Below are 13042 nucleotides of genomic sequence, written 5' to 3'. Positions count from 1 at the left end.
TGAAGAAAGTCAGAGAACACATCATGTCATTGCAAGGAAATATTTCAGTTGTCAAGGCTAAAAGGAGGGAACTTTGTGATCAATTGGAAAATCAGAACAATGATGAGGAAGATGTTATGAAGGATCATTGTCAGAAACTTATTCAGGAGAACACTATCTTGAAGAATGAGATGCAAGCCTTAACTATGAGAATGTGTAAGGAGATTGAGGATAGAAATAAAAATGAAGAAAACCTAGCTCAAGCATTGAAGGATAGATCTGAGGAATGTAACAGATTGACTCATGAGAATGATATGTTGAAACTTGAATTGGTCGAGTCCCGGAACAATGAACGAGAACTTGAAAGACATATTATAATTATGAGAGATGATTTGGTCACTGCAAATGAGTACAAGCATAAATTTCAAGCTAGTTGTGCTAAGCTTTATGAACTGCCGAAGAATCAAAGAGATGCTAATGACAAAAGAGGACTCAATTATGAGGAAGGAGAAATCTCTGGTATTGCACAAATAAGATCAATCATCTAGACAGAAGCATAAACATGACAACCGGAACCAAGAATCACTGGTAAGATGGCCTAATGCTCACAAATTCAATGGTACATGCTTTATTTGCAATAAATATGGTCATATGTCTAGTCAGTGCAAAAATAGGAATAATCAAAACAATCCACCATTCATCGGTCTTGGAAATGTGAGATATCATGCATGTAGTAGATTTGGAAATATGGCTAACTAATGCAAATCAAAAGGGAATCAAGGAAATCAAGGGGTTAACAAGGCAATTCAAAAAACACAACATTGTTTGTTATGCATGCAACAAGGTTGGGCATATTGCTAAATATTGCAGAAGCAAGAACCCACCGACAACTAATGGAAATGCAGATAAGAAGGGCAAGGCAAAAGTGGAAGATATCAGGAAGCAGCATGAGATGAGATGGGTAAGAAGATCTGATACACCATAGGTAGAACAACCAGTAGATTCATCAGGTCCTACACCAGCAGCAGATACAATCGGTAACTAAGGCACTCGACCTTAGGGGTAGCCAAATCATTGAAGATCATGCAGATGCTCTGGATTAGGTTTGTAGTCAAAAGATTATGATTCTAGATGGATACTCGAGAGATTTCAGTTGTTTACCGGAACTGACTTGTAGATTATGTGAACCGGCCAAGCCTAACTGGAAGCATTTATGACCCTAAAAAATTAGGGTTAACGATGATAAAAAGAGAAAGGTAAAGTTATTTTCTTCACAAGTCGATCAAGCATTCAAACAAGTGAATTTCTAGAGCATTTCAGAGTTCTAGAGCAATTTGAGGGAGCACTTTCTTTGAAGGCAATTTTATCTCCCGATAGCTTTTCAAGGTATTTTTCGTGTTTGCAGAAACCTTAGTTTTTGTGTCTGGTCATAATTGCTTCATCTTCATCCAGCATCAATACTCCCTTGGTGGTTTAGATCAAGAACCACCCTTGTCCCATTTTCAAGAAGCATTCGTACAAATCCCTTTTAGATGAGCCATTAGGTGAATTTTCAAAGGTTTATTATGGAGTTATTCACATTGAGGCTATTAGGGCATACATCCACTGCAATATTGAAGAACTTGGCAGATATGAGTTGTCCTGCATTTTCACTGAAAACCTAATCATCGACAACCAGCTGAAACCAGAATTTGCACACTTGCAGAGGAAGGGTTCCATGCATGGATTTCCTGACTTTTGATGAGGCGGAATGGGTACATTATGTTCTGAGTTGCATTCATGGAGAGTTCATTTGGTTGGACCGACCGTACAAGATTACAGAGGAAGTCATCAAGAATGTCACCTATTTGCACAAAATTGGAAGTGTTTCTGGACCAAGGTGTAAGTTATCGAACATTGAGCTTAATAAACTTACTAGGGCAACTTTTGATGGTAGATCTATGAGGGTAGATGATTTCAGAGACATAGATGTAAAGTTTACAGCAATGACTATCGGATATAAGGTTTATCAGTCAAACCGGTTAAACTTTGTCTCCGATAACAATATTTTGTAGCACATTAGATGGTTAAGGAGGATGCCCATTATGATCTATGCAACATAATGTTAAAGGAACTCATGACTAATCTAAAGAAGATCAAAGAAGACAAAAAGAACACCTTCCAGTATGGCTCCTTCATTATCTATTTAGTATTTTACTTATTGGTTGTGTGTGAAGTATGTATGAGCGATTGTGTGCAGTTTCACGTGCACAAGGTATAGATTTGAGCTCTAGTACGATGCAGAATATCATAATAGAGCAGAGTAAGAATATGTGTTTTTTGCTTAATCGAAACTATACTTATGCATTTGTTGATGCTATTTCATAATTCAAATCTCATTGTAATCTCTAATAAATATTTTTAAGGCAGTGAGCTTTCCGAGGTTGTAGCCCTTATTTGTAATTGACCAGTGAGCTCTAGGTAGTGTGCTTGAATGCATGTGCATTCCCCTTATGTAATATTTTTATACTTTTCACAAAGTATACTAATATTGTGGGTTTGAATCCTACTGTGGTTTTTCCCTTAACCGGGTTTCCACATTAAAATCTTGGTGTTATGGTGTTATTGATCTTTGATTTGTGTTTCTACACCTTATTGCTCTTCATTTGCATTAAGTGGTATAAAGAACAAGTTATCAGAGTTAAAAAATACACAACACTGATTCCCCTCCCCCCTCTCACCCCTCTCAGTGTTCCTTGATTCCAACAAAATTGGTGGACAAACTTTAAGAAAGTAAACAGGGCAATATTGGAACATGAAGGAAACAATAAATATAACATTGTCGTAAAAAAAGAAAAGAAAGAACACTTCCTTCAGAACGTAAAGGAGAAAGAAAGGGTTTAACAATATAAATTGGAACAAGACAAATACCTAGATGCTTGTTGTGTCTTCTTCCAATTATTTGATGTTTTATGTGTCTTCTTACTCCTCTTCTAGTGAAGGAGCACCCTTCCAAACTCTCCCTCCTTCTTGTTTTGTTGGTATTGTGCTTCTTATGAAGCCATTGTATATAAAATAATGAGCCAAGTGCTCATAGGGCCTAGGTAGAGTCCTAGAGGAGATCTTAGGGGTCATAAGTCAAAATGGTGATGGCTTTGAAAATGGAGGTTGTGTGTGTCCTGGAGGTGTTTAGGGGTCCTTCATATCATGGTGGTGTCCTTAGGTGGGCCCATTATGGGTCTAGGAGTCATGAAGAGCAACATTGGGAAAGTTGCTCAAAAGTTGCAAAAGTTGCATGACAACTTTTTAAAGTTGTCAAGCAACTTTTCCACCATGTTGTCAAAATCGTTAGGTTGGTGTGGACAACCCTAAATATGGCACACCGACCGAGGTATGGGTAGTATAAGATGTTTTAAACTCTAAGTTAAAGGGTTGGTTGTCAGAGATTGTACGACTCAAGCAAACTTTACTGACTGTGACTGTTTTTGAGTTACCAGTCTGTTTGAATGAAGTTACCGAGCAAACAAATGGATTGATTTGTGATCAAACCTGTGTGGAATGTCTTCTTGCGTGTATAAATCTTCATTGTGAGTGATTAGATTATCTTTTTGTTTACTAGTAGAGTGTGTTTGTAAATAGTTTGTGAATTGCAGTTTTACTATCCAATTTTGGACCGGTTTGAGTAAACGAAGTCTTGACTCCATTCCCCGTTGTGGAACTGCCATGAAACCATGGGGAATGGATGTGGAGACCTTGTACCATAGTCCCAAGCAAGCAGGGCCTTTGGAAATGAAAGGAGGCCAAGCAAATACCCATTCCTAGGCGAGACTCGACAGTGCCCAGTTAGGAATGGCTGTTGGAGAGCAAGGTTGTATAGTGGGAAGTGCATCCTTTGGAGGAAGTGTAGAGGGGTGAGTGAAGCATCATTGGTGTGAAGGAGGAGCCTCCACCAATCCAAACAAGGCGGCTAGAATATAAAACCTTCACTGTGACCTTGACAGACTCTAAAAACCCTCACAAAAAACCCTCAAAACCCTTAAAATCCACCAAGGACAGAGTACAGACACTAGGGGGCCTAAAACCTAGAAAATCCTTGAGTCTTTGCCAAATGAATGGCAGTCCTTTTTGGGAGATTGGGTTGTTTGTGCATCGTTTGTGAGAGGAAGCCCTAGAAGACCGGTTAGGAGACCTAATTGGTCCTAATCCTTGTAGCCCTTTTTGAAGGCAAAAATACTAAATTGTGAAATCGGTAAGGAGTTAAAGGCTTGAAACCTCTCGAGGGCTCATGAATGGGTGGAAAAACCTTGGAAAAGACCTGATACAACCTTGCTAAGACCTTGGAAGGTGTAGAACAAGATTAGCCCTTATTAGCCATGGTAAGGGAACTTGAAGTCTCATGAGTAGGTGAGACTTTTGGAGCAGCAGTGCAACTCATTGGTGGGTGGATTGGGCAAGGTCAGGGGATTCCTCAAGCAAAGGGAAGTCCTAGAGACCCTAGGGTGTGTAGAGAACACCAGGTGATCCAAGGAAAGGATCCAAAGAGCAGAGACTAGGCTAGTCTATCCCAAACCCCATCCCATCATCTTTGATGCCTTATGTTTCTTCTTTGTGACTCAAATGATATGATTTCATTTATATTTCTATGATTTAAACGTATTACTTGTTCAGGTGGCCTCTTTAATGTTTGTACTCTTGTCACTTCGAATTTTGAATGAATTTGCAGTGCCAATTTGGTTTCACCATTTATGTTTGAGTTGATTAACTTTTAATGGAAAATGATGGCCTTATACATTTCTTGTTGTCGATGCACGTGGAAAGGTGGTGAAGTGACCAGTAGATGTGCATTGAGGTGACTCGTTGCTGTGCTGTAGAGCTGGACAAATGCGATAGATGGCCTAGAAACGTGTGGACTTGGACATCTAATCGTAGGCATATGTGGTCTTAGTTGTAGGGTGTAGTTACCTATAGTGGGATTTTTTTTGTGTTGATGGTCTTTCACGTGGCAGTCTATTTTTGATACTTTGGTTTATAAGTAGGGTGGCACGCCTCCCATGACAATAAATTATCTGCTTAAATTTTGTTCATGTGGAGCACATATAAGTTCTGCATAGGACCCATTGATGTGCACGACATAAGTTGTCATTGTTATGAAAAACTGGTGATTGATTTAGTCATACCTGTTTGACTACTTTGTTTTGTACTTAATGTTTTTATTAATATATATGCTAAAATCAAATATTAACCAATTTATGTACAAATAAAAATTGATTTATAATTGAATTGAAAATAATTGATTATTGGATAAAGAGAGGACACATAATGAGTGATAAGGGGCACCCCTAGCAGCATCACATGTTTAGAACCCCATGCACTTATTGGCACCTCTCCCTTAACTTGATGCTTCGGTAGAAAAAATCTTTTAGAGAAAGCGACGAGTGACTGACTACATCGTCTAAAGAGATTAAATTGCAAAGTAATGTGGACACAATGGCTTGGCGTTTGCCTTTACAATGCTTTCCTCGAACATGCCTCCCGTGTACAACCTACTCCGTGATGGGACAAAAGGGGATGCCTTCCCACTTACTCCATGATACTTTTCCAGCTCATTCTCTACTTACTCCATGACACCTTTCCAGCTCAGTCTCCACTACCGTGGAAAATTTGTACATCCGGACAAGAGATTATAACGAGTGATGCAACGCAATGTCTCGAAGTGCTGAGTGAGGCGACACTCATACGCGCTTTGGGCACTGACCACATTTACTACATAAACTAAAGTGCTGAATGATGTGACACAATGGCTTTCGCGTTACCTGTGAACTGCTTTCCTTGAAGCTGCCTCCACGGTACTACTTTGACTGTTAAATCTTTCTAAACACGCTTTAAATTCCTCTTCTCTGTATTTAATACCCTGCACTCTTTAACTGTATTTTCAAGGGTTTTCTCCAAATCTGCTCTATTCTCATCTTAGCTATCTTTTGCAGTTTCTTTCATTCTTTCAACATGTCTTCCCTTCCATCCTCATCTTCGTCCTCTGATACGCCTGCCGAACTTATCAATAAGATTCTGAACACAGAGGCGAATAAGCCAGATTTCGATCTCACCGTATTTGTCGCGCAAATTGATCTTCTTCTTCTTCATTACGAAGCTCAGCTGGTACAAACCCTGCCCTTTACTGACTTCCGAGTTTTTCCATATTTTGTTACTAAACAACTCTTCATTTGCAGGGAAAGAAGAATCCCATCCGAGAGCAGTTGGGTGATCTCCCCTCTGAGGCTTCTAATTTTGTAGATCAGATGTCAACAAATGTGACGCGCATTGCCAATGAGGTACGCACAGCGTCTTATAAATATTTTTCTACTTTTTCAAATGACTTTCGGTGTGATTTAATTTTCCTTGGGCTCTTATTATCACACCAGCAAACTATAGAAATCGAAATACATGTTTACTCTAGACTATAACTTTTTTAGAAATTTTTTAGTGTAGATGATTGTAAAAGTGTTATTGACTGTTTATCAAAGATATGACAGTAAATAAGTTGTAAGATTATTATTATCTGCTTGATCTTTTTAAATAGCGTTTAAAAAGATTATGTAATATTGTCCGTTTCATCATTTTTTTGAACAGTGTTTAAAAAGATTGTGTAATATTGTCTATTTGATCATTATAGATGATGTTTGAACTAGTTCAAAAGTCTTAGCCGTACACCAACATGCTTTTAATGGATACCTTGTTCCTTTCATTGAAGGAAGATATTGACATAGGAGTATGAAGCACTTAATTAAAAAAAATAAAAAGAAGTTAATAAAAAAATTATCACTTACAATAATAGAGAATCAATCTACAACTATTTAGAAATGCAGGGATAACTACATGCTAAGTTTCAATCATGTGTGTAGCTTCAAGTTGATTGTCTCAGCTGTCTAGGATTAGTTTCAATATTCTTTTGCAGTCTTCTCTTTGACTGCTCTCTATTTTATTTTATTGTATTAATTTTTTTGTTTCAGTTTGATCAATAAATAAAAAACTACATGCTTAAATTGAAAGTCTTCCCTCTTTGATATGGTCAAAGAAAAATATGATTTTTATTTTCTTATAAAAAATATACAAAGTAGACTATATGAAAGGCTTTAGAGTAGAAGAGCTTATGTAATTTACTCCAATAATTATGATTCAATGGTTAGAAGTGATGGACAAATGAAATTATTAGAAACTATTTTAGTGTTAAAATGAAAGTTATTTGGAATTATTCATTAAATACATTACAATGATAAAAAAAATAATGGAAATTATCTTAACTTGGTGTTTAAATATCATTTTGAGATTTGTATACCTAAATCTAATTATTTTTAGGATTAAAAAAAAATTGTGCTAGAGATTAATCTATAATGAAAATGAAATGTTGGATGTAATGACATTTGTATCTTCAAAAAACTCATAACAATTATAAAACAAATTAATTTTCTATCAATAATTAAGTTCATTAGAATAAAATAGTTTAAAACAAACGTCAATACATTGTTTATTCTATCTATATCTACTTACTATTGGTACATGAGGGTTTATATATATAAGAAATAATAATTTGAAGCAAAAGTAAATGTGAAGTAAAACTAATATATATGTATCTATATATCTAAAAAAGAAATAATTATTAAAGCAAAAGTAAATGTAAAAGTTAAACTTATATATATATATATATATATATACATATATATATATATATATATATATATGTATATATATATATATATCTATATATATATATGTATATATATATATATATGTATATATATATATATATATACATATATACATATATGTATATATATATATATATATGTATATATATATATATATATATACATATATATATATATATGTATATACATATATATATATATATATGTATATACATATATATATATATATATGTATATATATATATATATATGTATATATATATATATGTATATATATATATATATATATATACATATATATATGTATATATATACATATATATATGTAAATATATATATATATATATATATATGTATATATATATATATATATGTATAAGAAATAATTATTAAAGCAAAGGTAAAACTATATTAACATACATATTTAAATATATATATTTTAAAAGATTTGATTATATTATTATTAGACACTTTTAAGATAAGGGACACAATGCATCAAGTTCCTGCTAATAGTGTTGATAGATGAGGAGAGAGATAAAAATATGTAGAGAGGGAAAGATGTTGAGAAAGGGAGTAATTGGAATATGGGAATATAGAGATAAAAAGGGGGACATAATGAGAGAAGGGGAGAAGGAGAGATAGAAAGGTAAATATATAGGAGGTGATATATATAGATAAATAGAGAGTTAGATGTATACATAGAGAGAGAGGAGGGTTGGAGTGAATAAAATAAAGATATGTAGATGATGAGATATAGATAGTGAGGGAGAGGGAAGATTTGAAGAAAGAGATAGAGGGGGGGAAAGAGTGAGAAATAAATAAAAAAATTATTTAGTTAAACTTCAAGGAAAAAAAATTGGTTGAAAATCCAAATCAAGCTCAAGTTTGTGTCAATAGTGTGATTTTTTATATTAGTATGAAGTTTTAGTGGGAGAAGCATTTAGGACAGGCTACAAAATGGTACATTATATTTGTGCTTTAGTGGACAAATTTGTTGTAAATCTTTTTTTATTTATCGAATAAATGAGTTTATTGAGCCAATGTTTATGAGGTGTTTGTGTTTTAGTGTATTGACTAGTAGAATTTTACTTGACTATTGGTTTAAGAGTATTTGAAAGACAATGATCATTGAAATTAAAATTTTGAAATAAGTTAATGTATTTGTTAAAACTCAGAAATTTTGGTCAAAACCTAACTTGGAATTAGTTGGAATGACAAATGAGATCTTTTGAAATGGCCAATGATTGCAAATTTTCTGTGTGTTAGTGGCAAGTGCTTACCTCTTAGCATTGTACTAATACCATTTGTTGGCTAGTCGATAGATGATCTATGAAGTACCAATTCAAGCTCATAACAAATAATAGTTTGAAAGCAATAGATTCTTGTAAATTGTGATTCATAATTTTATTGGGTCAATGAAAGTTATAATAGTTAGGGCTATCATTGGCTTAAATTTGGATTCAATCTAGGCACACCATTAATTAGGACTTAAAATAATTTAATTAAATAAATAATATTTTGGTTCAGTTTTTTAACATACTGACCCTTTAAAAATATTTTAAGAAATGATATTTTTTTTTTAATCAGTAAATGTTTTTTATATTGCTTAGTTAAAAATTATTACATCCTCAAGTCTTCCAAACGTAGATTGAAATATACTTCAATCTACGTGTAGTATCATCCATGCCCTCTTTTCTAGACAAGCTAAAAACTGAGCATCTAATCCCCTCTCCATAGCTAAAACAAAATTTATACAACATCTTACATATATGTGTTTGAACAAAACATATCAAATACCAAATACCAAATAGTGTTCTGTACTAAGATATAGAAACAATCTCCTTGCCTTTTCCATTGGACGCTTCGGCCTATTCCATTTTCTCCTTCGGGTCTTCAATATCGTCATTGTCCTCGGGGGGAAGCCAATCCATAGTGTGCGTGGGCCATGCCTCTTCCTTGACTTCCTCAGATGACTATGTTTGTATTTTGTGGATGTGGAGCTCCTCGGCTAGGAGGATTTGGCCTCGAAGTCTCCCCACTTCTCCATTTCCATCTTTAGCTCTTGCTTCTCCCACATCTTCAAGAACTTCTTGAATCCATGCATCCCTATCTGTGCAGAGGCATGCTAAACCTCCTTATTGCAGTTGGCAGTCCACATGAGGTAAGGGCACAACGAAAGTTTGAATTCACTAACATGCAACCAAGTGACATTTGGACACACAAAACCCGTCCCATCCCTAGTCATCCTCAAGAAACTGTCCAAACATCCACACCATTCTTCTCGAACACAACCTCAGATAATCCACTCCGCTTGCTCTTTGCTCTCCAGTTCCAAACACCACGCCGCGAACATGAAGGCAATCTTGACATTCATTCAGTATTTGAATTCACCTCACAAATACTCATCATCGAAGACAACCTCAACTCTCTTAAAAAAAGTCTTCTCATATAGGAAAATGTTTGTCAATCTCTCATCAGAGATACGCCCCCAAAATGCCATCATCGATCGCGTGGTTCAAAGAGAAAGGTTCGAATGCATTACACTCCCTGTGGATCTGACTTGATAGAGCAAAAGTTGAGTGACAATATGATCTTTCCGATTCCTTTTACATCTTAAATCCAGGCTTATCAAAGAACCCAAACCAATCACCTCAGCGTCCTTACTAAGGAGATTTAATACATTATTCTTACGAGGCTGGCAATTTTAAATGGAAAAGACATTATCTTCGCTTGCATGTGTGAGTTAATGAACTTCACCGCCACCTTTTTTCCACTGTTGTTCCATGGTTTAAACAAGTGCCAAATCCACTAAGGATTTAAGATGTTACCAAATGTTTGCGTGCCCAAGTTGGAAAGATCTCGTACAATAAGACGATCTATATTTATGACCTCTGAACGCCATCCCCGCATTGGATTTCTTGTGGTTGCTAGCTTGTCAAGGTTAAAAAATATTTCCATGATCTAGCCATTAGGAGGAATTACCTCCCACCTAATGTCACCAACTTGCAAATCAAACGCTTGATTGGCACATGCATCAACATCCATGTTCCATTTTCTTAAGATGTGGGATATCTTGAATTCTTGAAAGGCATTGAGTAGGTTTCTAATCCATTTAATCCCTTGTCTATCCTCCAATTTTGAGCTTTGCCTTGAATTAAAGCCTATGTGATAATTTGGGAGTTGCCTTCCAAATGTAACTTGTCGACTCCTAGTTTCTTCCCTACTTGAATTGCCAAATAGGTCGCTTTTACCTGAACTTCATTGTTTGTGCTCGGATATAAGTGTTGTTTGCATCAAGAAATGATCCCTTCGTTACAGTCTTTGGCTACGCATCATGCACTAGAGGTCCCTAGATTATTGTGAGATGTGCTATCAAAGTTGATTTTGATCCAATTGGGCTCTGGGGGAGACCAAAGAGAAGGACACACAACCATAGGAGAAGGATAAACCCTTAGAGACCCATTAATGGGTTCTAAGAAATGATATGTTATCAAAAATGTGATATGTAATTTTGACTAATTGTGTTGAAATAATTAAGTTCACCTAGGGTACACATGACATACTATTTACATAACATCACAAAACATAAATGGAATTCAAATGCTAAAGTTTAAAATAGGGAAAAAACCTTGAAATAAAAAATTAATACATTATTGGTAAAAATAGAGAAAATCTTGATTTGTTAGGTAATTCCAAATGTTTTTGATTAAAAAAGCAGTGTTAACTAGGGTGCTGACCCTTTACATAGCCAGAGACTATCAATTTTAAACAGACCAAGTAGGGGTGCAAACCCCAAAAGAACAAAGTTAGACAGGCCAAACAAGCCTGTCAAACTAACAAAAACCCAACCCAACTCAAGAGTGGGGAGAAATACCCAAAACTTGACGATGGGGGGGTTGGGCAAGGGGGGTAGAATTTCCCTTTTGCCTACGACAAACAACCGTCCAGGCAACACTATCATTAGGGATAGAGTAATCCCAAATGTAGACAAATAAATTAATCCCAAATGTAGACAAATAAATAATATAAAACTATTATAATTTTTTTATAATAATAATCCCAAATGTTGTGGAGAGAGAAATAAAAAAGTCCAGGTAATCTCAAATGTTTTGTGGAGAGAAATAAAAAAGTAGACAAATAAATAATATAAAACTATCATAATTATTTCTTAACATATGTCATTGTATAATCTATAGAGATGGTGATAATTATCTAGAAGTGACATGAAACTTTGTAATAATTATAGTAAATATGAAGTGAACGGAGAGTTGACGTAAAACTTTTAAAATAGTAATTCAATAATTCACTAATAAAAATGAAGTAGTTATTTTTTGTTCTTTTGTTTTTTTATATTACTTGTCAATAATCCTGTTTTAGAGTTTTAGTATTCATGTATGCATGTATGTATACAAAAGTAAAAATAAAAAATCTTTAACAAAATATAACTAAAAGGGAAAAAATAAATTTAAAAAATTACAACTTGATAAAGCACATAAATTTGTTAATTTAAATTAAATATATTCAATAAAAAATTATAAATATAAAATATTTTAAATAAAAATATGATTATTAATTATAATTTTGGTTACATCATGATAATTAAATTGTAGACAATTTTTAAAATACAAACTTCAATCATTAAATTGAAACCCTTGACATCAAAAACTGCTTTTATTTAATGAAGGAAATGCAAATACGTCACACTTTTCTTGTTTTTAATGAAGGATGGAGTAATCAAGAGCATTGACGAAACAGTACAGCTCATGCACAATAATGTAAAAATTGGCTGTCAGGTATAATTATGTCGAGAGGCATCTACAATGACATCAAAATGTTAGTAAACAAAAATTCAATTTTGAAACAATTTGACATGCAAATGATGGGTAAATGCATGAAATATGTCATCTTTTGGTTTTTGTGGAGGTGTTCCAAATAAAATAGAACCTTGACCACTTGTCTCCAACTATATGAAACAGTTACAATCAAATGATAGTGGAAAAGTATCATAATATTTAAAAGGGAACAATGACATTCTAAATTCCAGTTCATGTTATTGTCTTAGATAATGCTGGTACATACTTGAGCAATTCTATTATTATCCATATTTTTGAAACTCTAAGGGGGAGTTGGAATATTAATGACCTTTAAAATTTGTCTTTTGACAAAACAGTAATGATGTAAAAATTTGTGTATTTTTTTGAGAAATTTTGAGATCAATAAGAATAAAAGAAAATAAATTTTAACAGTTAAGAGTATTAATGACCTTTAAAATTCGTCTTTTGACAAAACAGTAATGATGTAAAAATTTGTGTATTTTTTTGAGAAATTTTGAGATCAATAAGAATAAAAGAAAATAAATTTTAACAATTATTTTAAATGAA

The 13042-nt window shown here is 34.0% G+C and overlaps 1 protein-coding gene across 1 annotated transcript; it reads left to right on the top strand.

The window, feature by feature from the left end:
* Positions 1-5582: 5582 nt before the first annotated feature.
* LOC131040142 (uncharacterized) lies at positions 5583-12940 on the top strand. Its single transcript, XM_057972997.2, has 3 exons — positions 5583-6114; positions 6186-6287; positions 12386-12940. The coding sequence occupies exons 1-3, from the start codon at positions 5962-5964 to the stop codon at positions 12458-12460; spliced, it is 330 nt and encodes a 109-aa protein (XP_057828980.1). The 5' UTR covers positions 5583-5961; the 3' UTR covers positions 12461-12940.
* Positions 12941-13042: the final 102 nt, after the last annotated feature.

This window comes from Cryptomeria japonica, chromosome 11 (genome assembly GCF_030272615.1).
Source record: "Cryptomeria japonica chromosome 11, Sugi_1.0, whole genome shotgun sequence".
In the NCBI taxonomy this organism is placed as follows: Eukaryota; Viridiplantae; Streptophyta; class Pinopsida; order Cupressales; family Cupressaceae; genus Cryptomeria; species Cryptomeria japonica.
This window is presented reverse-complemented; position numbering and strand designations above follow the sequence as displayed.